Raw genomic sequence first — 26,436 nt, 5'->3', positions numbered from 1 at the left:
GATGTGGCGCCGCGGAGCTTGGCGTGTTTTTGCATCTCATAGATATAGTTTGAATACGGAGCACATTGAATAAGAGTATTTTGGTCCTAAAAAAATAAAATCTGTTATTTTCATAAGATTTTAAAAAATCCGTTATTTTCATGAAATAACAACTAAAATCCGTTTCCGTAATTTCCCCTCTAATTATTGGGGCAATTAGACGAGTAGCCCAAGAGCCAATCATTCTTTTAAAAAGTAGCGCAATATTATTTATTTAATTTAATTTACCAGAGCTGGTGGGCTATTTTTAGGGATTTGGCCACTAGTAGTAGAAGTTTGAATACTTTTGACCAAAATAAACTAAAACATAGTTTTTGACACTTCTAATAGTAAAATCAGAAGAGAGAAATTTTGTTATGTAATTCTAACCTCATCTTTTTCTTTTCTCTCTTCGTTCTCTTTTCCTCAGGCACTCTATTCTCACATTAACCAAAACCCCCTAATTTTTTTTCTCAAAATATAATCCTCCCACCAAGAGTTGTATAGTGAAATCGTTCTCTCACAGAAGGTCGTTCTGATATGTTGGAGCTTTATCACCGAGAGGCTCCGCCGCATCTTCGCCGCCTCTGGCTGTGTCGCACGGCTCCGACGAGGGTGTTTCTGGAATCAGATCCGAATTCGGCTACGTCACTGACAGCAAATTCAACGTTCGTGTCACGACGCGGCGAAGTTAGAATCGGCCTCGATGAACAAGGTCTCTCCTGAGTGAATGAATTTTATGGGTCTGTAGCAAAGGGCGAAGAGAAGCTACATTTTTGTGGGAATTCAATTTTATTGTTTTTTTGGTTCATAATCACACAAAACATTCTTTAAAAAAAAAATCACACACCGCTTCTTTGACAATACATATCTACAACTACAAGACATATATGTCTACAATTTCTGTATTTGTATACATACATGTCTACAATTACATAAATTGCAAATATACAAGTCTATAATTATCAAAATTGTAGGCATAAATGTTTACAATTACAAATTCACAGTATTATTTTAATCTTTGATTTGTAGACATATATGTCTACAGTTACATAAATTTGTAGATATTTATGTCTAACAAATTTTTGAAAATTGTAATATATATCTACAATAACGTAAAATTATAGACATACGGTTGTTACTAGTTGGAAAAAAAAACATTTCATCCAATAAAAAATAAAAATTAAAGAGAACAAAGTTTTAGAGGAAAAGTGTGTAAGTGGGTATTTTTAACAAAATAATTAAAGTTAAGGGTAAATTTGTACTTGCTCACATGGTCCACTACAAGTATCCAAAACAATTTTTTGGTATATTTTGGTCAAAAGAATTGAAATTATTATTACTTGGGATCAAATTTCATCTTTTTATAATAAAATGAAAATTAAGTTAAAATTTTAAAAGGAGCCCGTGAAATAAGTAGTTGCAACAAATTTCTGTTAATTATTTTAGTATTAATTTTTAAATTAAAAATTATTTTAGTTGTTTTAGCAATATTTTTAAAATCATTAATAAATTATTTAAGATTTTAATTGTTTCTGTCCCAGATTATTTCATTAAAGAAATCGATTTTTTTTTATTTATTAAAACGATAAAACTAATTTGAAGATATTTTGTTCCAAGATATTTATTTAAGAATTATCTTACATATTAGCTGGGAGGGAGGCCTATTAGTAATTTTTACTTTGTTTTTGCTGCTGGTATAATCCGTCAAAAGTCAACTAAACTAATACACAAACAAAAACGAGCCACGAGTCCAAGATTACTTTCCAGAATTAATAAAAGCTTCATTCATGAAGTCACAAAAGAATAAATCACTAAAGTAAATCAAAAGTACAATTATCATAGGCATTATGTAAGTGGAAAGAGCTCTATCACTTAGACGACACTTTTGAAAACTCTCAACTCTCCGCATCGCTTCTATGTAAATGAAGACCATTTTAGTCTTGATATAAACAGTATTGACATTTGACAGCTGCGAGTAATTTCTATGCAATAATCATCTCCATCTGGTGAGTCTTTTGCTTTTGTTTGTGGTGGTTGATTATTCTTGAGCCCGTCTTCGTTGACTATCTTGATACACTACTTTCTTTCTCTTTTGTTTTCCTCTTTGTTTGTTTGCCGATAAAATGTGAAACCTTTGTAGAACCTCGTTGAAATCTTCGAGTTTTTACGCTCCGACTACTTTAGAAATATCGTCTCAGAAATGTATGAATTTATTTATTTATTATTATTTTGTTTTCCCTGTAAATCTCAGATTTTTATCATTCGACTCAAGGTCCTGATTTTTTTTTTTTTTGGTATGACACGGAAGACAGAAATAAAGAACCTAAATCATCTGCACAGATAAGAGAGAGAGGCTCTTTTTGATTACTGTAAGTGTTATTAATTCTCTAAAACTCTGTAGCCTATTATTGATCGTGGTGATTAGTGGGTGTGGGTATTAGAAAAAGGCTCAGGGATTTTGTGGATTTTCGAGGACACAATAATTCTGATAAGTTATCTGAACTTGGTCCAATTTGATCTCTTTTCAGTTTTAGAATGTCTGTTCTCTTCTCATCCTTAGAAAGGGTTTTTTTTTTTTTTTTTTTTTTTTTTTTTTTTTTTTTTTTTTTTAAATGTATAAGCCTTGAAGAACAACCTTGTTGAAATTTGCAGGCTCCGGAGAATTTAGAAATATGGGTCTAAGAAATGTAGGAAATATGGGCTTGTGACATTTGGTCAACCTTACATAATCAGATTCAAACTCCCCAAAAATCGAGAGGATCTAGAAATGAATTAGAACAGGCTATTCTTTGCAATCTTTCTCTCTCTCTCTCTCTCTCTCTCTCGGAGAGTTTCATGATGACTTGTTGCTCTTTCTTCTTCAAGGTTTAGGCTTTGTGACAAGGAAGGAAGGAAGGAGGGGTTTGGGGTGATTGGTGATAATACCAGTTATCCAAAGAAAGCTGGTGATGACTTGTTGCTCTTTCTTTTTCAAGAGCAAGAGAGAGCCCGAAGTTAGACGAGCCGTCGAAATCGATGAAGGTAAAAAGCTTGGAGCGGTCCGCGTTTTTATCGGAATTTTACAACATCACCTTCTTATAATCTAACTGAAGGTATATTAATGTATGAAACAGTGCTTTCAACGGCGCAAAACTTTGCAGTCTACTCTTACAATGAATTGCGAATCGCTACGGATAATTTCAGCCAATCAAATAAAATTGGTCAGGGAGGTTTTGGCTCCGTCTTCAAGGTATAGCGCAGCTCGGCGAGAGAGGGTCGATTGAAATATATATGCATGTTATCACGCTCGAGTTACTCGAAATTGGGCTTTATTTTAATAGGCATTTCCTATTTTGCACTTAGGATGATGATGATGATGATTGCATTGCACATAAAACCCCAAATCTTGTGGTTGTTTTACGAACTCCGTTATTATAGCTTAAATTCGAGCCTATAACCAAGTTTAATGATGCTATTTGGTCACATTGATTCCGCTTTTTGCATAGTTAGACTTCAACGGAATTTTTACAAAAAACTCGAGAAGGAAAAAAAAAAAAAACTCATGCGTGGAAGAAAGAACGAACATTGTAGCTCTTTGTTACATCTTCCATACTCTGTGATTGATTTCTCTTTATTATTTTGAAAAAAACAGGCGAAACTGAAGGATGGGACTATTGCGGCGGTGAAAGTATTATCGGCCGAATCAAAGCAAGGCGTGCAGGAATTTTTGACAGAGATCAGCGTGATCGCAAATATAGAGCACAAAAACCTCGTTAAGCTAAACGGGTGTTGCGTCGAGGGAGATCATAGGATTTTGGTTTATGGGTATCTCGAGAATAATAGCCTAGCACAAGTATTTCTCGGTAAACTAACGAGTATAATATAGCTGCGTTTGTCTTGCTTTGATTCCAAAAGTATTGATTTAATGTAATGCCTTAGTTTTTTTTCCCTTTCAAAAGGTCGAGGACAGAGTAACATCCAGTTTGGGTGGCAAACTCGGCGTAGAATTTGCATTGACGTGGCTCGAGGGTTGACTTTCCTACACGAGGAGATTGACCCGCATATCATCCACAGGGACATCAAAGCAAGCAATGTCCTCCTCGATAAAGACCTCAACGCCAAGATTTCAGACTTTGGCCTCGCAAAGCTCATCCCGTCCCATCTCAGTCACATTAGTACCCGCGTCGCTGGTACAGCGTAAGTATGAGAAAAAAAAAGATCTAAACTTTGATCTCATTGGTCACTCAACAACGTTCTAATTTGGTTTTTTTTGTTTTTTTTTGTAGTGGCTATTTGGCTCCGGAATATGCGATCCGAGGTCAGGTAACGAGAAAAGCAGACATTTACAGTTTCGGCGTTTTGCTCCTGGAAATCGTCAGCGGGCGAAGCAACACGAACAGAAGATTACCGGCCAGAGACCAATATCTTCTCGAACGGGTATAATTACTTTAGAGACAAGAATGTCACTCATATAGGAGGAAAATGAAAATAAGAGGGAAATTATTCAAGAGAAATTGTCCAATTTACCACAAATTTCATAACATTTTCCCACTTTCCACCAAAAGACTAATTTAGCCCAAAATGCCACCATCTATGTCAACAATGTTGACATCTATTTTTGCCTTTCACTATTAGATGTCACCATTATTGACATAGATGTCAACATTATTGACATATCGGTGACATTTTGGGCCAAATTAGTCTTTTGGTGAAAAGTGGGAAAATATTATGAAATTGGTAACAAATGAGATAATTTCTCATTATTCAAAGTAGATTCCATTTTCCTTGGAATATGGAAATGAGATTCATTCAAATTTGTACATGTGGAAAACACATTTATGTTTCTCTTCTCATTATCCTTCTTCATTTTCTCTCGTATTTTGCATGACTTCAAAACAAAACATAAAAATTCTGATTTTACGTTCAATTTTCCTTTTCCTTCAAATTTTCATTCCTATTTATCGGGTTCCATACAGACCCAAATACTCAGAGACTATTTGTGCTAAAGCTTAAACTTTTAATAACATGTTGGCTTGAATGAATATCCACATTTTTTTTCGCAGGCGTGGGCTATGTACGGACAAGGAGAGCTAGCGGAGTTGGTGGACGCGTTTCTGACCGTCGATCTCGATCTTGACGAGGCTTGCAAGTTTCTGAAGATCGCGCTTCTGTGCACCCAAGACATGCCCAAGCTCCGACCGGCCATGTCTTCTGTGGTTGAGATGTTGACCGGGGAATCGGACTGGGACGAGAACAAAGTAATTACGAAACCGGGTTTGTTCAACGAGTTTATGGACAACGATGACGGGAAAGACAAGGCCGGCGTGAAAGACTCGATTTCCGGGGACTCGACAAAAACGTCCTCGTCGGACACTAATGTCGTTTCCGTCGCCACCATGACCTTCACTTCTATAAACGACCGAAGTAAATAGCGGGAGCAGAAGAGACTCAATTCGGTATATAGAAGTTTACTATTCTTGATTATTTGCTTTTCCTGAGCTTGGAATCAAAATTCCTTTTGACATTACAAGCTTGCCAAACAAGTGATATTTGTTGTTTGTGAAGTTTCTGTAATGGCGTTTACACATTTGTTTCCCCACGGATTAATCATCATTCACCCTATAAATCTCACGTAGTGGTGAATTGTATGCGACTGAAATTTGCAGTGCAATTGGTGCAAAGAAAGAATAAATGGAACTGAAAGCTAATTATATATGTATCATCATCTTGAATAGAAGAGCGGACAGATAATCATATACAAAAAAATGAAAATAAAAATAATACAAATACAAATTTACTAAGCTGCAACTACAAAAACAAATATTTTAAACAAATATGTATTACCTTTATTAGTGAACTCTTCTCTTCTCAAATTTTTTTTTCTTCTTCTTTTTCTAGTTTCTGGTTCTGTAACATCTGAACCATAAGATGAGAAAACACAAGACTCTGTAACCGACAATGAAGCCCAACATCACAGCCAGGTTTGTCCATTGCAAAGACTCCTTCAAACCCTGTTGCCTCAAGAACCCATCTCCATAAAGATTGCACCTTTTTCCCTCATCACCGCTCTCTTCAATGCACTTCCTTTTCCCTCTCTCTCCCCCAAACTCATTTATCAGAAAACACTCAAATGGGTACTTGAAAAGGCTGACATAGTGCATGAAGACCCAGTAGCTAGGCAAGCTCTCCTTCGATATGAAGTACCCAGAGAAGAGAAAGAAACTCCCCATCAGGCCCGATATCACCGAAGTTCCCATTATGAAGTTCGGGACGAGGGCGCTGAAACACGACACGAAGGAGTTCGAGACCAGAAGGACCGCCCAGACCACGAGTGAGAAGTAAGCGAAGCTCCCGATCTCGGGGCTCAGCCCGACTAACCAGTAGACCGGAGCGGCATAGAGAAGAGAGACCACGAGAAGGAAAGGGACGAAGACTAGGGCGTTTGCGAGGACGTAGGACGAGACTCGATACGCTCCTCTCTCGGTCTCGCTCATCATGATTCGCCTCTCCTGCAAGAAGATCGGAAGCCCCTCGGTCGTCGACGAGAGCAAGAATGTGAGGCTGAACGCGAAGAATCCCATCTCGGTCTGCAAAGCCACTCGTCCTGTTTCATTCCCCGCGTTGAGATATATCGTCCCGAGCACCAAGCCAGCGATCAGGGCTTGCAAAACCCTAGCCGCGAACAGTTGCTTGGTCCGCAAGATATTGCTGCAAAATCTCCTCCCGAGTATCAAAACCTCCCCGGACTGGGTGTTCGCGTAGGAAAATGGCTTTTCCTCAATCCCGCCCCCAGAAATTGCAAAACCCTCGAGTCTCTCGTTTTCCTTTCCGGAGAAGTTACCCGCTAGGGTCTCGACAAAATCGATCGCGAATTCGAGGACGTTGACTTGCTTCGGAAGTCTTCTATCAGGGGAAGCAAAGGGCTCGAGCCGCCGACGGAGGTGACTCAGCGTGCCGTTGTGTGCCACGTGTCCGTCAGAGAGGAGGATTATGCGGTCGAAAAGCTCGAGGATCCGAGACCCGGGTTGGTGGATCGTGATCACGACAGTCTTTGCTCGATGAATCGCCATTTCCTTGAGGATAGACGCGACTTGGAGAGCCGAAACGGAGTCGAGGCCCGAAGTGGGTTCATCGACGAAGATCGCATCCGGGTCATGGACTAGGTCGACCCCGATCGAGACCCTCCTCCTCTCTCCTCCGGAAATTCCCGTTCCGACCCTCGAACCTGCCACGTGGCTCAGACCCAGCTCGTTCATAATCTGCTTCGCCCTAGTGACGGCCTCTCTCGGGCCCCCGGACCGCCTCAGGAGCGCGCTGTAAACTAGGGTTTCTTGCACCGTAAGCAACGGAAACAAGGCGTCAAATTGCGTGACGTAAGCCGAGATCTTTTGGAAACTTCTGGTTTTTGAGATGTCCATGGGAGAGCCGTTGACCAGGACTTGACCGGAGACTCGGGTCGGAGAGATCTTTCCGGCGAGAATCTCGAGCAAGGTGGTTTTCCCGGCTCCGCTTGGACCGGCTATGGCGGTCATTTCTCTTCCATTTGCCTCGCAATTCACATCCTTCAGAATAAAGCTTTGAGGCATGTTTTTGGCCCAACTCAAACCACAACATAACCAGTTTAAATCCTCAGGCTTTGTCTTCAGCTTGAAAGAGAGATTCTTGGTTTCCACCGAAATGGAAGTTTTCCGGTGACTAGAAACGGGTAATATCTCCATTGGAAAAGAGAGAAAGATATTGAAAGGCAAAGAAAAATATGTTGGAAGTGTGTGATATGGTTTGAGAGAGAGAGAGAGAGAGAGAGAGAGAGAGAGGAGATGAACCAACTCACCAAACAAAGTATTAGTGTCAAAGTCGAGATATATAAGCGAAGTTATTTGGTGCTTTTAAGTTTTGGTCAGTTTGGAATTTGAAAGTGTTGACAGAACACATTTTTCATTGCTGTTAAATGGGATTTGTTTTTCTTAGACTTAAAATGGTTATAGGGAGATGATAGAGATGAGGGGGAGAAAAAATAAAAGGAAAATAAAAAGGTAAATAAAGAGAGTGTGGAATTGAGTTTTGCTTGGAACAGTTGAGCTATAATATTGACTATTTGAAATGGAAGGTTGGGTGTGTTGTTTGATATTGGTTTCTTTGCCTTAACCGTTTGTCCAACTTTCTAACGTAACTCAATAGTTTGTTGGGAAAAAATATGTTCAACAATTAAAGTTTCTTTTTTATTTTGGTCAAGGTTGAGAACTATTCAGTAATTACTATTAAGTTTATATGGTTACTTGGTCAAGGTTTTGGATTACAAAAACAAAAGAGAAGAAAGGAAATTATTTTGTATTAACTGCATCGTAACGTAATTTGTTTAGTTATTATTCTCTTTTAATTTTTTTTTACAATCCTATTATTATTCGCTTCGAATTGTTTATTTTCCAATTGTTAAAAGGGAAACTTGTGCACGTAATTATTTATATACATATATGCGTGCCGGAGGTTATGGCTTTTAAATTCTATGGTAGAAACAATGTTGGTTAAACTGTTGTAAAATAACTGTAGCTATTAGCAGAAGTGTAGATTCAGTGTTTAATAAAACTAATATTAATATTTGTAATTAATAATTATTTATATAAAATATAATTAATAATAATAAGAAGATATTCTTAGATATATATATATATATATATATATATATATATATTAAACTAGGTTGTCTATAGATTTTAAAAAATAAATTATAAATTTTAGTGACATCAAATTTTTTTTTGACAAATAGAATTAAAAGTTAGTGTAAGAAAAATAAAAGTATTAGGAGAGAGAGAGAGAGAGAGAGAGAGAGAGAGAGAGAGAGAGAAAATATATAAAAAAAAAAACAAAATCTACGTCCAAAAAATTTCTAGTTATTGACACCGTTTGGCATAACTTTGTTTTAAAAAAAAACGTTTTTAGATTCAGTTTTTTCCATAAACTGTTTTTTTTTAACTGACATGTGTTTTGTAAAGTGTTTATAGAACAGTTGTTGTTCGTAACAAAAGTTGATTTTACGTTTGGTAAAATAAATATATTATGGTAAAAAGACTAAAATAGACATGTTTATAAAAATTAAATAATAATTATTAATATGATGATTTATATGCATATATATGAATTATAATAATAAATTAGATATATATGGACAACAAAAATTTATTTTATTTTTAATATAAAGTTTTTTAATAATCAACAAAAAAAAAATTAATAAATTTTTTTAATAATTTTTGTTAATATAATTAGATAAATATTTTGATTTTTAATATAAATTAGATAAAAAAAATTTTATGAGATAATTTCGAGATTTCACAAAAAAATGAGGATATTAAAGTAATGAATAAATTGTTATTTTTCCCGCTAAACTATGGCGTCACTTACAAAAAGCCCCCTGATCTTTAAAAATTGATTAGTTACCCCCTATTCTATGTAAAAGTTGCATCCAGGTCATTTCGTCAAAAACTCGGCCCAATCGTCAGTTAAATAGTCACGTGGAACGCACGTGTTCATTGAAAGAAGGGTAATATCGAGATGTCGTTAGTTCGGTGAGGAAATGTATTTTTATTTTATTTTTTTTAATTAAAATCTAAATATTAAATGGAAAATTGTAAATTAAAATCGTAAAAGTAACTAACAAAAAAAAAATCAGATCTGAATGTGAATCGATTAACACACAAACCCCAGATATCGAAATTTTTTGGGAATGGCGAAAGAAAAATCTCTGGGGAAGCCTTCTCCAGCGAGAAAGCGTGGTGGGAGGTCTGTGGGTGCGTCATCTTCTCGTGCGAAGTCAAAACGAATCGCTGAATCGAAGAAGAAATCGCCTGCACGGACCAAGAAATCGCTTGAAGAGAATCCAAAATCGAAGGAAAAAAATCGCCTGTTCAAACCAAGGAGTCTCGACCAAGGGAAAATGATTGTCGTGGTATGAATATTTTTCCTCTTTTTTATGGGTTTGATAAAGACGACTATTATTGGGTACCACAATGTGAAAGCCGAATTTGTCGAATGGGGTCATGGTTTGATAAAGAAGAATATTGTTTGTCTGGTTTCTTTTTTGGGTTTTTTTGTTTGTTGTCCCCTTTAAGTAAACAATGGGTCCTTAGTGTCGGTTGGGTATATTAAATGTAAGCGTTGTGTTGGTTGGTTGACTATATTTAATTATCAGGTTTTTTTTGTTTTCTTTGACAGAGGAATTGTTGAATGGTTTTGTCTTGAACATTCACTATGGGGGTAAGCTGTTGTTTGCAACTACTGATCGTGATTGGAGCTATGAAGGTGGAATTATAGAACGCATAGACAGTGTAGACATGGACCGGATATTTATTGGCTTGTTGGACAAGCTACTGACGGTCACGCTGGGATACACTACGGAGCCACTATACTTCATGAAGTCCACGTTGTATGACAAACTGGAGTGCATAGTCTCTTATGAGTTGCTCTTAGAAGTGATAGCAGAGACTCGGAAAACAAAATGGGAAGTGGACGTGTACTGTGACCGCCCTGATGGTTCTCACCCAACTGGACCGGGGGCGGTGAGTGACAACGATCAGCAAAACGATCGCGACGAGACTCAAAATGTTCAAGCTGCTGAGGTCAATGAAGGCCTTGGACTGAATGAAGTTGTTGAGCCTGATCAAGAGGGTGAGCCAAATGAAGATGTTGAAGATGGGGAAGTTATTGGCTCCGACATTGAGGCTGGTGAAGACGTTCAATATGCTGGTTTTGAAATGAGCGAAGACGACGTAGAAGTTGATGGTGATGTTGTTGACCTTGGACTGGCAGGCATAGGAAAAGACATTAATGAGGTTAGTGATGAAGATGATGATTCGGAGGACATTGATTTTGACATGGACGCATACATTGGTGTTGAGGACTCATCGTCTGAAGATGATGTACGACCACCCGGTGAAAGTTCAAGTGGCCAACAGTTCAGAGACGTGAAGAAAAGGAAAAAGATACTCCCAATCTTCTTGGAGTTTAAAGAAAATGAATTACAGAATCCAGTCTTCAAGCTGGGTATGATCTTCCAAACTGGTAAGTTGTTTAAAGAAGCCATAAGAGAGTACTCAATACGCGTCGGTAAACCTATTTTCTTTAAGAAGAACGACCCCAACAGAATTCGTGCAGAGTGTGAGGACCCAAAATGCAGCTGGACGTGCTTCGCTTCATTGTCGGGGGAAACAGGTATGTTAATATGCATAGTTTTACTCTATTGATATGCACAGTTTGTATTCATATTATTTGCTAAGTTTTAGTCAAGTATAGTACTCATAGTTTTCATTGTTGGTTCATACAGGTTTATTCCAAATCAAAACTTATAAGCATGAACTACCTGCCCCCGAGTAAATGTTAACAGGTTTGCAACAGCTAAATGGATGTCACGTACGTACATGCAACAATTCAAGAATTGTGATTCCTTGTCAGCACCGGATGTCATGAACCAACTTCAGAGAGACTTTCTAGTGGAATGTACTCGTGATAAGGCGTACAGAGCGAAGAAGCTTGCTAATCAAGCAATTGAAGGCAGATATAAAGAGCAATATGCTAAGCTCTGGGACTACGGTGCAGAGTTATTAGCCACAAATCCTGGTTCCACTGTCCAATTTCAAAATGAGAATGTTGGAGATGGTAAATCGGTATTCAAGCGGATGTATGTGTGTTTCAAAGGCTGCAAAGATGGATTCAAACATTGTAGGCATGTGATTGGCTTCGATGGATGCCACATAAATGGTCATCATACAAGTCAACTGTTAACGGCCATTGGTATTGATGCAAACAATGGTATTTATCCGATCGCGTACGCTGTTGTTGAGTCCGAATGCAAATCGTCATGGACGTGGTTTTTAGAATTTCTCAAAATGGATTTGAATATTGTGAATGGTCATCACTAGACATTCATATCTGATAAGCAAAAAGGGCTTCATGAAGCTTTGTCATGGATGTGGGAAGAGGGGTCTGTTCAAGCCGAGCACAGACATTGTGCAAGGCATTTACAGGGTAACTTCACAAAGGTAACTTCATAATCCTGGTCTATTTGTAGTCATATAATATGCTAATTTTGAAGTCAATTATGCAGGTACATAAAGGACTCTTTGTCAAAACAAAAATGATGCATGCGGCATTGTCATATTCCACGGCTCATTTTGAAACAGAAATGTCACTAATCCAGGCTGATGTTCTTGAAGCCTATGAGCGGCTAATGAGCAAAGGTACTAACCACTGGGCTAGATGTCGTTTTAGAACCGGACCTAAGTGTGAGATTGCACTCAACAACTTGTGTGAGAGTTTCAACGGCACGTGGGCAATATTACTGGTTAGGCAGAAACCAATACTTTCTATGCTTGAGCGCATTAGAATGTATTTACTGCGAAGGTTCACCAAGCAACGAGTAGTCGGTGAGAAGTGGAAGTCAGAGGTTGGACCACGCATTTTCAAGATTATTGAAGCCAACAAGGTACTTAGTGCAGAAAATATTGCGCATTGGGCTGGTGATTTGGATTATCAAGTGTCTAACATGTATGAGAGCATGTATAAAGTGGATCTTGGTCAACAATCGTGCTCATGTAGACGTTGGGATTTGTCAGGTACATTTATAAATCTTACAATTATTCCAAAACAGTGAGAAAATTCATGGTTATATTTCTTACATATGCAAGTAAGCCATGCTCACACGTCATAAGTTGCATATGGCAAATGCATGAAGATCCACTGAATTATGTCTCCCATTGGTACAAAAAGAGTGCTACCAAAAGACATACAAGAACAAGATTAATCCCATCAATCCTCCTGATCAGTGGCCCAAGACAACATTCACTCCTATGGAGATGCCCGAGGACAGAGTCAAACCTGGTAGGCCGAAAAAATTGAGGAGGGTTGAGCACGATGAGGTTATTCCTTGCCAAAGAACAAAGATGACAAGGCATTACGTTACAACAACATGCTCCAAATGTGGCAAAAAAGGTCACATTGCCCGTACGTGTTTCAGACGCCAACACGAGGAGCAAGTAAAAAGTATTGTTTTAATGCGACAAAATATTGTTTTAAGAATTCATGTTTTAATGCTACACAGAGACAAGCGAGGACTAGCAGATGAAACAATGGTGAAAGAACTCCACCATCACAGACGACACAACCAACACCATCACAGATGACACAACTAGCACAATATTCTACTCAAGCACCCACTCAAACAAGTCAAACGACTGGAATCAGAGTAATTTAATTTGGACCATTTGGATAGTGTGACATAATTGTGTGACATTCTCATGCTCATTTTTTTTTTCAGATGAGCCCTCGGCTTATGAATCACAGGACTAGCAACACCAACAATGAAGTACAATCCGGGCGTAGAAGATTGTTTGCTGACTGATATGAGACTAGGATTACCATGTTTTGATAGTAGGGTATAAATATGTAAAGGCCCCTTTTGGAACTTGATATGGGACTAGCTTAATGGATGTGTAATCCTTTAAACTCACAGCCGTTTTTGGAACTTTGATACTTTGATCTAATATGTAGCTCAATGTAATAGCTTCATGTATGTAAAAGCTTAAGAATGCTTAATTATGTGTAAAGACTTGATTTGGAATATTTATCTATTTGACTTGATGTGTGTCATTTTTGCGTCAATTATTATGGGTCAATAGCTAGTACTGAAATTGTATTCATCTTTACACCAAATCAAACATCTGACATTGATTCCAAAATCAAAGCAATACAGATGACATTACACTTGCAATACAACAAATATAAACACATCACCAAATTGTCTACTTGAACAGCAACACATAGAAAAGCAATACAAACAACAAACACAAAAGCAATACAATGACACGGAGCAACAACTTAATTTGCAAAGATTCACTAGCTACCAATCCGACCAAATAATCGCTAGTATTAACAGAGGTAATTGGACTCTGAACTTCAGACTCTCCAATTTCGTTGATTGTGTTCATCACTTTTGTAATCGTTTTTGTCGATCGGGTACAAGTAGGGGGGGGGGGGGTCCAACCATTGAAAAAATCCGCAGCCTGGTTCATTTTTATTCTGAGGAATCAAACAATTTGCACCAATCAACAATATTACACCAAAAGTCAAATAGAATATCAGAATATTCAAATACCCAAATTTGAGGAAAAAAAAACAACACTAACCTTGTACATAGGACATCCAAAAAACATCTTGCTGGGTTATGACCCGTCCGTGAAATCCTATCCACAGTCTTTATTTCACAAGTACATGTCGGCGGCTGCACTGACGTTTCGTCGAAGAACACACGGGCTTTCTTGCGATTACACGTGCTCTGACTTCTCTCCATTACGATGTCAAACTCGATTTGCTTTCACGATGAGCCCTAGCCCTTGAAATCGAATCAGAGATGCTAACCCTAGCTGAGTCGATTTCGTGATTTCATTTGGGAAGAGAGAATTCCTATTTTTGATGGATTTTAATGTGTATTAATCAAAATAAGTAAATAGCAAAAAAGAAAACCACGTTCGAGGGTATTTTTGTAAACTCGTTCAACTCGGGTACCACGTGACTACCACGTCAGCATTTAACTGACGGTTTGTGCTATAAATACACGGAATGCCCATAAATTTTGCAGGTCATTATATTGAGGTCCAATATCGCAGATTTTATATTTTAAGTAGTGTATCGTCAGTGAGGCCATAGTTCAGGGGGCAATCGAGCAAATTCTTCTAAAGTAATTGTATATCAAGATACATTCGTAACTTTTCCGTTTCATGTACAGTTTCTAAAATCGCTTTTGAAGTTATTTATAAAAACTGTTTTACGAAACGCAAACAAGCGGTTTAGTTTTTTCTAAAAAGAAAAACAAAGATTAATAAGCTGTGCCAAACGGGACCATTTGTTTATAATTAAAATATTTAAAAAAATTACTTATTTACTTTTAAAAAAATAGTTTTGCCCAACACTCAAATACGGTTTGACTTAAAAAAAAAAAGAGCTTAAAGTAAGCCTAATAAGCAATGTCAAACATAGTCTATGTGGACACAAACACTAAATTAAGAGATGTATTTGTACAGATATTTTGTTCATAAATTGTGGAATTTGGTTATCCCTCCTTTTTTATTCTAGGAAATATAATTGAGAGGTCGAACTAATTTGTGAATTTATTTTTCTAAGAGAAATTGTTAATTATTTTTATAAACTAACATTTAAAAGTATGTGAGCCGGAAATGCGATGGAGTTAAGAAATAATATAAACCAATGAGAGGTCGCTTATTTCATGTCATGTCTTTTCGCCAAAAAATAGGACTACGAGACTACCACTCGAAAATCAAAGTAGATGAACTATCGAAGCGCAAAGGGCATCACGAGCATTAACCCCATTAAAATTATTTTTCAAATGAGCCCCCTTAAAATTATTGACCAGATCAGTCCCTTAACAATACAAGCTGAGGATAATCTTCCGCGTTGGTCTTGAGGATGGCAGGCCGTGACCGACTTCCCGTGCCAGCCCTACGGATGGCGAGCAATGGTGTTTTTCCGTTCTTAAGTATCATTTGTATATAATTTTTTACTCATGCATATAAATTTATATGCAAGGTAACAATATCTTATACAAATTATAAAGCGTTGACTATTTTGCTAAAATACCTCAAATCTTAGGCTATGTTTTTTCAAGAGAAATTTAAGAGTTTGGCTATTGTGTTATAATAATTTGTTTCTAATGGTTATTTGTGTAATTTAGAAGAAAAAAAAATCACAATTATCTCATACACATAATAAAGAGCCTTCTCCTAAACCCTCGGACACTCTCATTTCACCACTCGAGCTTTTTAGGGTTTTTCAAAAGCTCTCTCTCGGCCATGGCTTCCAATCTCTTCTCTAGCTTTCTCCCCAAAACCCTATCGCTATCCTCGTTCCTCTCTCGGTCCTACTTCGCCTCTTCCTCTGCCGCCACGGCGGCTCTGGTCCACCCTCGCCCCTCATCCCTCTCGATCCTCCGCCGCCTCCGGCGACCCCTCGCTGGAGCCTCCGCTGTGACTGCCTGTTCGTCGCCGGCGCTGACGCTCCGATGCCTCTCGAGCAACGCGACCTCGTCGTCGCTCAAGGATCCGAACCCTAACTGGTCCAATCGCCCGCCCAAGGAAACGATCCTGCTCGATGGATGTGACTTCGAGCACTGGCTCGTCGTCATGGAGCCACCGGAGGGTGATCCGACCAGAGATGACATCATTGAAAGTTACATCAAAACCCTAGCTATGGTTGTCGGAAGGTAGTTTCATTTTTACTCCCTTCTCTTCTTGTATCTTAGCTGGCTTTCGTTCGAGGAATGAAATCAAAGTTGTCTCTCTTAAGTCTTTGTAGTGATTTGATGCTTGGAGAATTGTCGTCTAATGGTAAATAGATTTCAGTTATGATTGTTTCTTTTTTGGCTTTTCAGTCGAGAAATGAAATGGAATTTGTTTCTCTATGCCGTTGTATTGTAGTGATTTTATTCGTGAAATGTTCCGTTTGTTTGATGGCTTGAAAACTTTTGTTCTAGTGGTATATAAGATTTTACTGTCATAATTGTTGTTTGAGAGCTTAAAGTCTTGTCAGAACGACGTTTCATTTACTCTCTTTTTTGTTTCTTTTTGGCCTTTCATTCGAGAAATGAAATCAAAATTGTTCCTTTCCAGACGTTGTGGTGATTTGATTCGTGAAATACCTTGGTTCTTTGATAGCTTAAAACTTGTGGTCTAGTGGTGAATAAGATTCCACTGTTACTTCTAATGGACTTTTTTGTATATCTTTCTCACAGTGAGCAAGAAGCGAGGATGAAGATCTACTCGGTTTCGACTAGATGCTATTTTGCATTTGGGGCTTTGGTTTCTGAAGAGCTTTCTTACAAGCTCAAAGGTATAAATGTTTTCCCATTGATTTCCTTTTGGTTTTCTTAAAATTGTGTGTGTTTCTCACAGTGTCTTTGCTATGTTGGTATCAGAATTGCCTAAGGTTCGCTGGGTCCTTCCTGATTCGTATTTGGATGTGAAGAACAAAGATTATGGAGGTAAAACGTTGATGAACTCTTGGCATTACCTTGTCTTACTTCTGTAATCACTTTGTGTTTGTTTTGGAAGTCGTGGCTATTATCTAAAGTTTAGATATATGGGTTGTTTTCGCTTTGTGTGTTTTCAAGGGTGTAGCCAGATTTTATGGAAGGGTTTATAATATGGTTTCTTTTGTCCTGTTTGTATTGTGATGTTCAGCATTTTTAGTCTTCCATTCCATTTCTCACACCAAGAGCTGTAGAGCGTCTCGATTCTCCTAGCATTTGAACATTGTCACACAATTTGGAAATTGTTCTCTAATCATGTATGTGGTAGGAACTGGGCAATGAAACCATCGGTTAACTATTTACGGTCAGAATTAGTATTAATAAAAGTTGTTAAAAAAAAAAAAAATTAGCCAGGAAATGAATTAAGTATGGCACAAGAGGCTTTTAGCCTTTTGGGATAGTATAGTCCCTGGTCCCTCGAATACCCCAATTGTATTGCGTTTTCTAATCGATTCTTTTTAATTGAAATTTGGAGATTCTTATCTTCGGTGGTATCACAATGTTGCGTTTTTTTTTTTTTTTCAATATATATGGTTTTTGGTGGTTCAGGGGAACCCTTCATCAACGGAGAAGCGGTGCCGTACGATCCCAAGTACCACGAGGAGTGGATAAGGAACAACGCGAGAGCCAATGAGAGGAACAGACGTAACGACCGTCCTCGCACCTTCGACCGCTCCAGAAACTTCGAGAGGAGGAGAGAGAACATGCCTCCCTCTCCTCCTCCAAACAACGACTTCCAGCGGGGCCCGCCTCCGCCACCTGGCGCCAACATGGGACCGCCACCGCCCGGCATGGGCCCGCCACCCCCGAACTACCAGAGAGGCCCGCCACCTGGCGGCAACATGGGCCCGCCACCGCCCCACCACATGGGCCCGCCGCCGCCGAACTACCAGAGAGGTCCGCCACCTGGCGGAAACATGGGCCCGCCTCCGCCGAACATGGGCGGGTATCAGCAGAACAGCTACAATGGAATGCCACCGCCGCCGCCACAGAACAACTGGAATGATCCGCGTAACAACTACGGTGGACCCCCGCCGCCGCCGCCACAGGGGAACATGGGAGGAATGCCTCCACCGCCGCCGCCGCAGCATAATAACGAAGGAGGGTGGTCGGGGCCGAGCAACTTCACGCCAAACAGGGACATGTGAGAGACAGAGAGAGCAATTTTATGTCATGTCTTGTAGATAAGCGCTAAAAAACTGTTGTCTTTTTTAGTAGTAAGATGAAGAAGAAGAAAGGCTTGTTTTCAGATGTTTTTTTATTTGACAGAGGCACATTTGGTTTTGAGATATGCTTTGGTTGTACCTGTACCTTGAATAGTGATTAATATTATTATTATTATTATGTTGTGGTAAAACCTTGATGAGTTTTCTCATGGCCTGGAAGAAAAAAAAAACTTTTGAGACATGTATATTTCTTTATAATTTAAGATGCTTATCATTCGAATCTAGAATGTGGAGATTGGCACCAGTTACTGATTCCGGTGCCTTCTGGGTTGTGAGCCCTGTTGTGGAATGTTCTTTTTCAATTGCATATAATGACCCAATTAGTAGCAAAATAGAAGATGACATATACTTTAAAGCATCTAAACATAGAATTTGGAAAGTTTGTCTATGGAATTCGGGGTTTATAAAAAAAATTTGGGAAGGCAAACTACTTATCTTACTTATATTGTCATTTTTTTTTTTTAATATAATGATAAATCTTTGTTCTTTTGTTTTATTTTTTACGTAATATTTTGTTTTGTTTCGAGTGTCTTAAGTTAACTTGTGTACGGAAGGAGACTTTTGGCATATTTCTTTACGCAAAGTGAGTTATAAGGTCATTGCGTAAGTTCTCGCAAATCGTCTAAAGCCTCTTCTTCAAAAAGTGGTGTCCGAAGATCAAAGCATGTTCATCTCGGGCAAGTTGATGTCGTACAACATTGTGGTGTCATTTTGAGGTACTCCTCTATCTTAAAAAGATTGGGGAGAGGGGTTTCATGGCTCTGAAGTTGGATATGAGCAAACTTTATGACAAAATATAGTCTTGGAATTTTTTAGAGCGATAATAAAAAAATTTGAGCTTTGACATATTTGATTAGCCTTGATTCGGCATGATTCGCCTTTCGACGAGAAGAAGTGGCTTCATAGATGTCGTTTGGCTAGAAGTACGCCAGTCATATCTCACAATCTACATATGATAGCTATTTTTGCTACAAGGCCGCCAAGTGGGAGACTGAAAATGTCTCGGAGTTGTTATATGATACATTACCACCAAGTACCTACAATAGGAGGAAGAAAGGAGCAGGGAAAGGCCTGTGAATTAAATGGCCAACCTTAGCTGTGTTGGCTTTTGGGAGACACAAGGGTAGCAGGGTAGTTAAATAAGATATTAGGGGTACTATGGTAATGGGGGAGTGGTCTAGTCAGCAAGTTAGTTAGAATAAAAGGTAAAGGTCATGTCACGTGAAATATTATTCTCTTGTAATTTTGTGTATTTGTCAGAGAGCAAATCAGGGAGGGAAGTTTCTCTGTACCTCCATAGCTCACCTGGTGTAATACATTTTCAAGAGAAATACAAACAAAAACTCTTTACCCTAATTCTTTTTGTTCTTGATTTCGTTGCTGTGAGTTATTTCTGTAATTAACAACAAATTGGTATCAGAGCATAAGATGACTGGGAGAGGGAACAAACACTCACAGTATCTCGGACATATCATCTCGGCGGAGGGAGTGAAGGTTGATAGCCGGAAGATTGAGACAGTGGTGCAATGGCCGACTCCTCGCACTATCAAAGAATTGCGGGGCTTCCTCGGATTAGCGGGCTACTACCGCAAATTTGTCGAAGGCTACGGGAAGATCGCATGGCCGCTCACGGATCAACTTAAGAAGGATTTTTCCGGTGGAATGAGGCGGCAGAACAAGCTTTTAATGAACTGAAGCATGCCCTCACAACCACCCCGGTTTTGGCCCTCCCAGATTTTTCCAAGCCGTTCGAGATCAAGATTGACGACCCTGGGTTCGGCGTAGGAGCTGTGCTAATGCAAGACAAACGACCAGTGGCATACTTTAGCCAAGTTTTGACAGCCCGTGCGCGCCTTAAGTCGATTTACGAGAAAGAGTTAATGGCTATTGTCTTTGCCATCCAAAAGTGGCGTCCTTACTTGCTCGGTCGCCCCTTTGTCGTACGCACGGACCAGAAAAACATAAAGTATTTACTCGATCAGCGACTCGTGAGCGAGGAACACCAAAAATGGATGACCAAGCTCCTTGATTACCAATTCACGATAGAATATCGGCCTGGTCCAGAGAATAAGGCAGCGGATGCACTTTCCCGCGTGTCTTCCGCCGAATGTCACGCGCTGAGTGTCCACAAATACATGGACTTCGTGGAGGTCGAAGCCACGATAGAGGCAGATCCGAACACTCGCCGAATCAAGCAAGCAATCCTCGTCGGAGAGGCTGTTCCAGCGGGGTACGAGTTGTTTGAAGGCAAGCTCTTATACCATGGTCAACTTGTCATTCTAGCGGGAGCTCCCTTCATCCACAAAATCTTGAGCGAATACCATCACTCACCGGTCGGGGGCCACGCGGGTGCTCTGCGAACTTTTCAGCGAGTGGCGCTGAATTGGTTTTGGTCCGGAATGAGACGCTCGGTGACTGATTTTGTGTCCAAGTATGAAGTATGTCAACGCTGCAAAAGCTCAACTCTATCTCCGTCGGGCCTACTCCAGCCCCTCCCGATTCCCGATAGGGTATGGGACGACGTGTCAATGGACTTCATCGAGGGGCTGCCAGTGAGCGACTGAGTAGATTCCATTCTGGTGGTGGTGGATCGTCTCAGCAAATACGCGCATTTTATTGGGCTCCGACATCCGTTCACTGCACCATCGGTGCCCAAAACCTTCTTCAAGGAGGTGGTTCGCCTTCACGGCATGCCCCGATCCATTGTATCTGACCGGGACGTGATCTTCACGAGCTCATTTTGGGACGAGTTGTTTAAACTCCACGGAACAGCCCTCAAACAAAGCTCACCCTACCACCCCCTAACGGACGGACAAACCGAGGTCGTGAATTGGACATTAGAGACATACCTTCAGTGCTTTGTCGGGGACAAACCGAAGAAATGGAGTTCGTGGCTACCATGGGCCGAGTATTGGTATAACACGGCATATCACACTAGTGCCAACACCACGCCTTTTCAAGTTGTCTATGGGCGTGATCCTCCGGCCTTGCTGCCTTTTGAAGCTGGATCGACTAAGGTGGACGCGTTGGACTCCATGTTGATCGACAGGGACGAGATCTTGGCCGAACTCAAGCGTCAGCTCTCTCGAGCACAACAACGAATGAAGTGTGTGGCTGATAATCATCGTCGGGAGGTCGAGTTTTCGGTAGGAGATCAAGTCTACTTGAAGATCAGACCATATCGTCAATGCACAGCAGCAGCGCGGGCCAATGAGAAGCTGGCCCCGCGCTATTACGGGCCATTTCGGGTGCTGCAACGCGTCGGGCAGTCACTTACAAGCTCGAGTTGCCAACCTCGACGAAGATCCACGACGTGTTTCACGGGTCGGAGCTACGCCGGGTCATAGGGGAAACAGAGACAGTGCACAACCTGCCCACACAGCTCAGCGCGGATCGGGAAATGATATCCACACCGGAGAGACTTATGGGTGTTCGCACAGGAGCAAATGGTATCCACAAGGTAAAAAGTCGGGCGGTCGGTATTGATACATTACCACCAACTACCTACAGTAGGAGGAAGAAATGAGCAAGGAAAGGTCTGGGAATTAAATGGCCAACCTTAGATGTGTTGGCTTTTGGGAGACACAAGGGTAGTAGGGTAGTTAAATAAGATATTAGGGGTACTTTGGTAATGGGGGAGTGGTCTAGTCAGCAAGTTAGTTAGAATAAAAGGTCACGGTCATGTCACGTGAATGATTATTCTCTTGTAATTTTGTGTATTTGTCAAAGAGCAAATCAGGGAGGAAAGTTTCTCTGTACCTCCATAGCTCACCTGGTGTAATACCTTTTCATGTGAAATACAAACAAAAACTGGTTACCCTAATTCTTTTTGTTCTTGATTTCGTTGCTGTGAGTTATTTTTGTAATTCACAACATTATAAATGTTTGTCAAACCTCGAGGGAGCAAATTAACTTCAACACATCTCCGGCTTTCTTTAGCAACAACGCGAGTGGGAAGATGAAACATGTATTTACTGAGCAAATATTGGTTTGTTTTTGGCATTAAATAACGGGAAATGAATTCATTGGATGAGCTGGGTGACGGTGAGAAAACAAGAAACGATGGGTGGGGCTGGGTTTTTTGAACCTCCAGAGCTTTATGCCTTCAAACAAGGATACTTGTGGGTCGGGTATTCAAAGCCCGTTACCTTCCAAGAAGCTCCTTTTTTGAAAGCCGAGTTGGAAAACAACCCGAGTTTTATATGCTTGAGTTTGGATTTAAAAAATGCTGATTTGAAACCCTGGGTAGTAAATTGGTACTGATTGATACAAGAATAAGAAGACTTCTGATCAGTGTGCTGTGTACTTTGGTTTATTATATTGTACAACTTCTAAAAACTAGTCATCTGAGCTTTTCATTAATTTTTCCTCGGGCTTTTCAAAAACCAGATCTTTCATGCCATCGAAAGCCGATGACTCACAAGGTTCCATCTATGCTGCTCCGGAGAAATCAGAATGAGAGAACAAGCTGCAAAAATAATATCACAAGTCAAATTCAGATAGGCATATAAAGAAAATAAACCTAAACATGATCAATCCATTAACCGAAGTAATTACTTTACCTGCCATGCACGTTATATGCCTGTCTCTGCTTTGGTAAGTTTTTGAGGTTTGAAAATTCATGGTTATGATCTGATAGAGGGAACGGTCAACGAAGCGGCGAGTTCTTCTCTTTTCTTTTTGGCAGCCATTATCTGATCGGCCAAAGAAACTTCTCTCTGTGCACTCTCTCTTTTTATAGCCTCTATATCAAGGTTTTCCCAGGCTGGACTTTGAGAAGAACCAACTCTCTCCTCTGGGCAAGTTGGCACTTGATGCTGAACCAAAATCTTTTGCCGAATCTGTATACACAACACACACACACATTTTAACGAAGAAAAACTAAAAATTCCCACGAAGAACGAAAGTGACTAAATACCGAGTATTTGTGTTTGTTGGAGAGCAGTTTGTTAGGAACCACAAAATTGAAATCCGATAAGTGTAAAATCAGTGATTAAATGGAATAAACATGTTTTCAACTGCAAATTCTGAAATTACAGTCGGATTACAAGTAAATCACGAGAAATTCGAGAGGCTCTTGGCTCTTCCAAAGATCATAATTTCTTCTCCATATATCTGATAATATTCTCTACCAATTCCCCGAATTTGTAGGCTAATATAACTTCTAAGTATTCTATAAAAACCCATAACTTATCTATATTAAAAATAAATAAAAACCTAACTTATATACTAATTATTATAGTTTAATTCTCTGATATTTAGAGTCCAAACACAGTTTTATAAGATAAAGTTTTGATCTTGATGATATTATTATTACCAGACTTAATCTCTCCTTGAGCTTTTCTCGCCTCCTCGATTCTCGTCTCTCTTGCCTCGCTTTACTTTTCGCTTTCGCGATCTCTTCCTTCTGTCTCATCTTCTCCTCGTGCGATATTCTCTTCCGTTCCGCTCTCCGAGTCCGCGGAGACGTCGTCCTCGGGTTGCTCTCTCTCCTAATCCTTGCAAACTCTCTCTCCTTCTCTCTCTCGACCGCCAATTCGATCTGAATCTGGGTCAGCTCTTCACGGATGACTTCGTAGCTGTCCCACTGTAGCAGCTTTTGTCCCAAGCACCCTGTTCTTGCTGCTTCGGCTATGCTTTCCGACCACGAATCGCAAAACTTTGCTCTCGACCGTTTCCACTTCAAACGCTTTGCCCAAACCCGTCTTTGTGACAAGCTTATTTTACTCCTGACTTGATCGCTTCAATGGAAATGGATAGAAATTTATATCATAATCGCCGAGCTCAAATTCAGTCAATAAAAAAGCACTCACTTTTTGCTCTGAAACAGAAGCATAATGAAATTAAAAAAAAAAAAATCGAGGAATCAGCATAAAATCTTGCCCGAACTTAAGTTCCCAATAATCTCAATATCGATTTTCTACTTAAGTAAATAGAGCTCAATCAAATACTCGCTTTTGAATACGTCACAATGTTGGCAATGTGACATCTGAGCAAGAAAAAATCAAATCATTATTGGTAATATCCGAGCCAAGAATTATTATATTCACCTATGAGAACGTGGGTGTTTTGCCATCCTCTTCTCTCTGGCCTGAATTGAGAATAGACAACGAAACAAAAGTTTAAGAAGAAAATATATGTTACTAGTAAAATAAAAGTCAACAAATAATTTTTTCATCATCCTCTAAAACAAATGAAATATTCTGCCATTCTTGTAATTTTTTTTTGTGTTCTTCATTTAAAGAAGATGTCTTGAATAAAAAACAAGTCCTGGAGTATACCCGAGAACCCACACTTAAGATGAAAAAAAATATTCCAATTCACTACTTCTTACATACATGACTTCACCTTTGGGTCATTTAAGGCTTCTTTTGTTCTTTGCCTGATTCGCTCGCGAGTCTCTGTGTCGTGCAAAAAAAAAAAAAAAAAAAAAAAACCAAAATTCAGTCCAACATTTCATGTACTAAGGCAAACAAATAAATAATTAAATACTCTGAAAATCCCGTTACCTGGGGTGTGTCGCTTGCCTTTGTTCCACGGAACCCGGCCTCTATTCGCCATCCCTATCCTTTCTCGCCTCAGCCTCTCTTTGAGATCTTCATCGATGTTCATCATCGCCACAGCTTCGTCGAACATAGACGAATTTCTCGTGTCAGGTGTCTCGTCGGCGCATATCTCCAAGGTACGGAACGAGCTCACTCTCGGCGAAGAAGAACTGAGGAGAGAGACCGAAAAGGACGGGCTCGTCGTGGCTGAAGACATTTCATGGCTCGGCTGAGCTCTGAAGAACGGCACCGACGCGTGTCCAAATCGATTCCCCAAGAGGTCTTGTTGGATGTGGTCGATAGGGAAATGCGATGCCCACAATCTCCTAATCGAAAAATCTATAATTAATCCTAAATAATTTGATGGAAAGTAAGTCCATAGACATGAATCAGCCGTACTATTGTCAAAGATTATAGCTTGCACTGAAATTCATTCCTATACCCCCACTTAGACACTTTAGCAAACACCTAACGTTCACAAAAACAAGGCGTGTCCAAAGTTCAACCATGAAACCCCGAATCTTGGGAATGTTGTGACAGTTTTACAAGCTCCGATATTACAGCTTCGAGCAAAGAATACGGAGTTAGTACAATGTTAATCAAACAACATTGTGTATAATGACGCTATTCGGCCACATTATCTCTGCTTTGTTGCACATAGTTGGACTTCGAAAGAATTTTTACAAAAAAAAACTCAAGTGAAAACAACAACGAAAACTCAGGCTTGGAAGAGAGAGCCAACAGTGTAGTTCATCATAATGCAGATATATACATATATATATATATATATATATATAATTGCGAGAGAGAGAGAGAGAGAGAGAGAGAGAGAGAGAGAGTTACAGTTGAAAGCATGGCATTTCTAGTGACGATAAGGTAAAGGCTAACAGAGAAGAACCGCTTTGCAAACCAAACTTCGGGTTTTTTAGTATTTTGTCGCACAAATGGCAAATCTTACAAAAATATCATATTTTGCAATTTTTTACTTTCTTCCCTTCACGGCTTTTTGTATGCTTAAAGAAGGTTTAGTGTCAAAAATATATACGAAATAGTTATTTAAACCAAGGTTCGAAATGTCGATTTCAACGCCATTTCAAGTCTCTTGATTTATGAAAAATCGACACACCGATAAAAAAAAAATTGAACGAACCAAAATATGATTTAAGACAATTAATACGTCATTTTCAAATGTTGTTTTTCATAAAAAAAAACCGACATGCGGATGAAAAACCGAACATAATATATTTTAAAAAATATATATATTTTAAAATTTGTAAATTTATATATATATATACATATATATCTCAAAATATTTTTACCCAATACACATATTTATATAAATCCGCATAAATATATATACTTATATAAAAATATATCTATGTTCTCAATACGTTTCTTTCATTTTTTTCAAATTCTAATTTATATATGTACTAAAATAATAATAAAAAATATTGTGAGGGTAAAAAAAAATTCAATTATTTAAAATATTTATCTCAAATGGGCTTCGGCTCGACCAAAGCCCATTATCCATTTTGTAGATCGGTCCGCCGGAATAAATTTTGGGCCCAGCTCGATCTCG

At 39.2% G+C, this 26,436-nt stretch overlaps 4 protein-coding genes across 10 annotated transcripts; 2 read left to right on the top strand and 2 right to left on the bottom strand.

Annotated features, from left to right (window-relative positions):
• Positions 1-1,866: 1,866 nt before the first annotated feature.
• Positions 1,867-5,717, top strand: LOC149401172 (cold-responsive protein kinase 1-like). 7 transcript variants are annotated; one of them, XM_089611815.1, is made up of 8 exons: positions 1,867-2,027; positions 2,334-2,390; positions 2,893-3,042; positions 3,135-3,250; positions 3,653-3,863; positions 3,960-4,197; positions 4,287-4,437; positions 5,064-5,717. In XM_089611815.1, exons 3-8 carry the CDS (start codon positions 2,970-2,972, stop codon positions 5,430-5,432), a joined length of 1,158 nt encoding a protein of 385 aa, XP_089467941.1. In that variant the 5' UTR covers positions 1,867-2,027; positions 2,334-2,390; positions 2,893-2,969; the 3' UTR covers positions 5,433-5,717. The 7 variants fall into 7 exon arrangements, with proteins under 7 accessions (XP_089467941.1, XP_089467938.1, XP_089467940.1 ...); XM_089611812.1 differs by having other exon boundaries at positions 2,887-3,042; XM_089611814.1 differs by having other exon boundaries at positions 2,330-2,390.
• A 121-nt stretch (positions 5,718-5,838) lies between these two features.
• Positions 5,839-7,750, bottom strand: ABCG10 (ABC-2 type transporter family protein). The gene has a single exon (XM_089611808.1). It carries the CDS (start codon positions 7,716-7,718, stop codon positions 5,895-5,897), a length of 1,824 nt encoding a protein of 607 aa, XP_089467934.1. The 5' UTR covers positions 7,719-7,750; the 3' UTR covers positions 5,839-5,894.
• An 8,030-nt stretch (positions 7,751-15,780) lies between these two features.
• Positions 15,781-18,539, top strand: LOC149401170 (uncharacterized). The gene is made up of 4 exons (XM_089612242.1): positions 15,781-16,261; positions 16,790-16,887; positions 16,973-17,038; positions 17,636-18,539. The coding sequence occupies exons 1-4, from the start codon at positions 15,852-15,854 to the stop codon at positions 18,232-18,234; spliced, it is 1,173 nt and encodes a 390-aa protein (XP_089468368.1). The 5' UTR covers positions 15,781-15,851; the 3' UTR covers positions 18,235-18,539.
• A 4,018-nt stretch (positions 18,540-22,557) lies between these two features.
• LOC149401169 (histone-lysine N-methyltransferase, H3 lysine-79 specific-like protein) lies at positions 22,558-25,788 on the bottom strand. The gene is made up of 7 exons (XM_089611195.1): positions 25,701-25,788; positions 24,822-25,183; positions 24,661-24,713; positions 24,363-24,403; positions 23,630-24,053; positions 22,875-23,153; positions 22,558-22,780 (listed from the first exon to the last, which is right to left on the bottom strand). The coding sequence occupies exons 1-6, from the start codon at positions 25,715-25,717 to the stop codon at positions 22,938-22,940; spliced, it is 1,113 nt and encodes a 370-aa protein (XP_089467321.1). The 5' UTR covers positions 25,718-25,788; the 3' UTR covers positions 22,558-22,780; positions 22,875-22,937.
• Between the last annotated feature and the right edge of the window lie 648 nt (positions 25,789-26,436).

Source organism: Urtica dioica, chromosome 4, assembly GCF_054948205.1.
Source record: "Urtica dioica subsp. dioica isolate 48M chromosome 4, U.dioica_male_clone48M_v1_H2, whole genome shotgun sequence".
NCBI lineage: Eukaryota > Viridiplantae > Streptophyta > Magnoliopsida > Rosales > Urticaceae > Urtica > Urtica dioica.
Note: the sequence above shows the minus strand (reverse complement) of the source record. Positions and strands in the feature narration are given on the sequence as shown.

Excerpts from the sequence above, each read along its gene's own strand:
- LOC149401169 (XM_089611195.1), bottom strand. Across the intron at positions 24,404-24,660 it reads AAGCCTTAAATGACCCAAAG|GCCAGAGAGAAGAGGATGGC; the intron begins GTGAAGTCATGT and ends TTCTCAATTCAG. Across the intron at positions 23,154-23,629 it reads TCAAGGAGAGATTAAGTCTG|ATTCGGCAAAAGATTTTGGT; the intron begins GTAATAATAATA and ends TTGTGTATACAG.
- LOC149401170 (XM_089612242.1), top strand. The coding sequence starts at position 15,852 with ATGGCTTCCAATCTCTTCTCTAGCTTTCTCCCCAAAACCCTATCGCTA. Across the intron at positions 16,262-16,789 it reads CTAGCTATGGTTGTCGGAAG|TGAGCAAGAAGCGAGGATGA; the intron begins GTAGTTTCATTT and ends TCTTTCTCACAG. Across the intron at positions 17,039-17,635 it reads GAAGAACAAAGATTATGGAG|GGGAACCCTTCATCAACGGA; the intron begins GTAAAACGTTGA and ends TTGGTGGTTCAG.
- LOC149401172 (XM_089611815.1), top strand. The coding sequence starts at position 2,970 with ATGACTTGTTGCTCTTTCTTTTTCAAGAGCAAGAGAGAGCCCGAAGTT. Across the intron at positions 3,251-3,652 it reads GTTTTGGCTCCGTCTTCAAG|GCGAAACTGAAGGATGGGAC; the intron begins GTATAGCGCAGC and ends TGAAAAAAACAG. Across the intron at positions 3,864-3,959 it reads CCTAGCACAAGTATTTCTCG|GTCGAGGACAGAGTAACATC; the intron begins GTAAACTAACGA and ends CCCTTTCAAAAG.
- ABCG10 (XM_089611808.1), bottom strand. The coding sequence starts at position 7,718 with ATGGAGATATTACCCGTTTCTAGTCACCGGAAAACTTCCATTTCGGTG.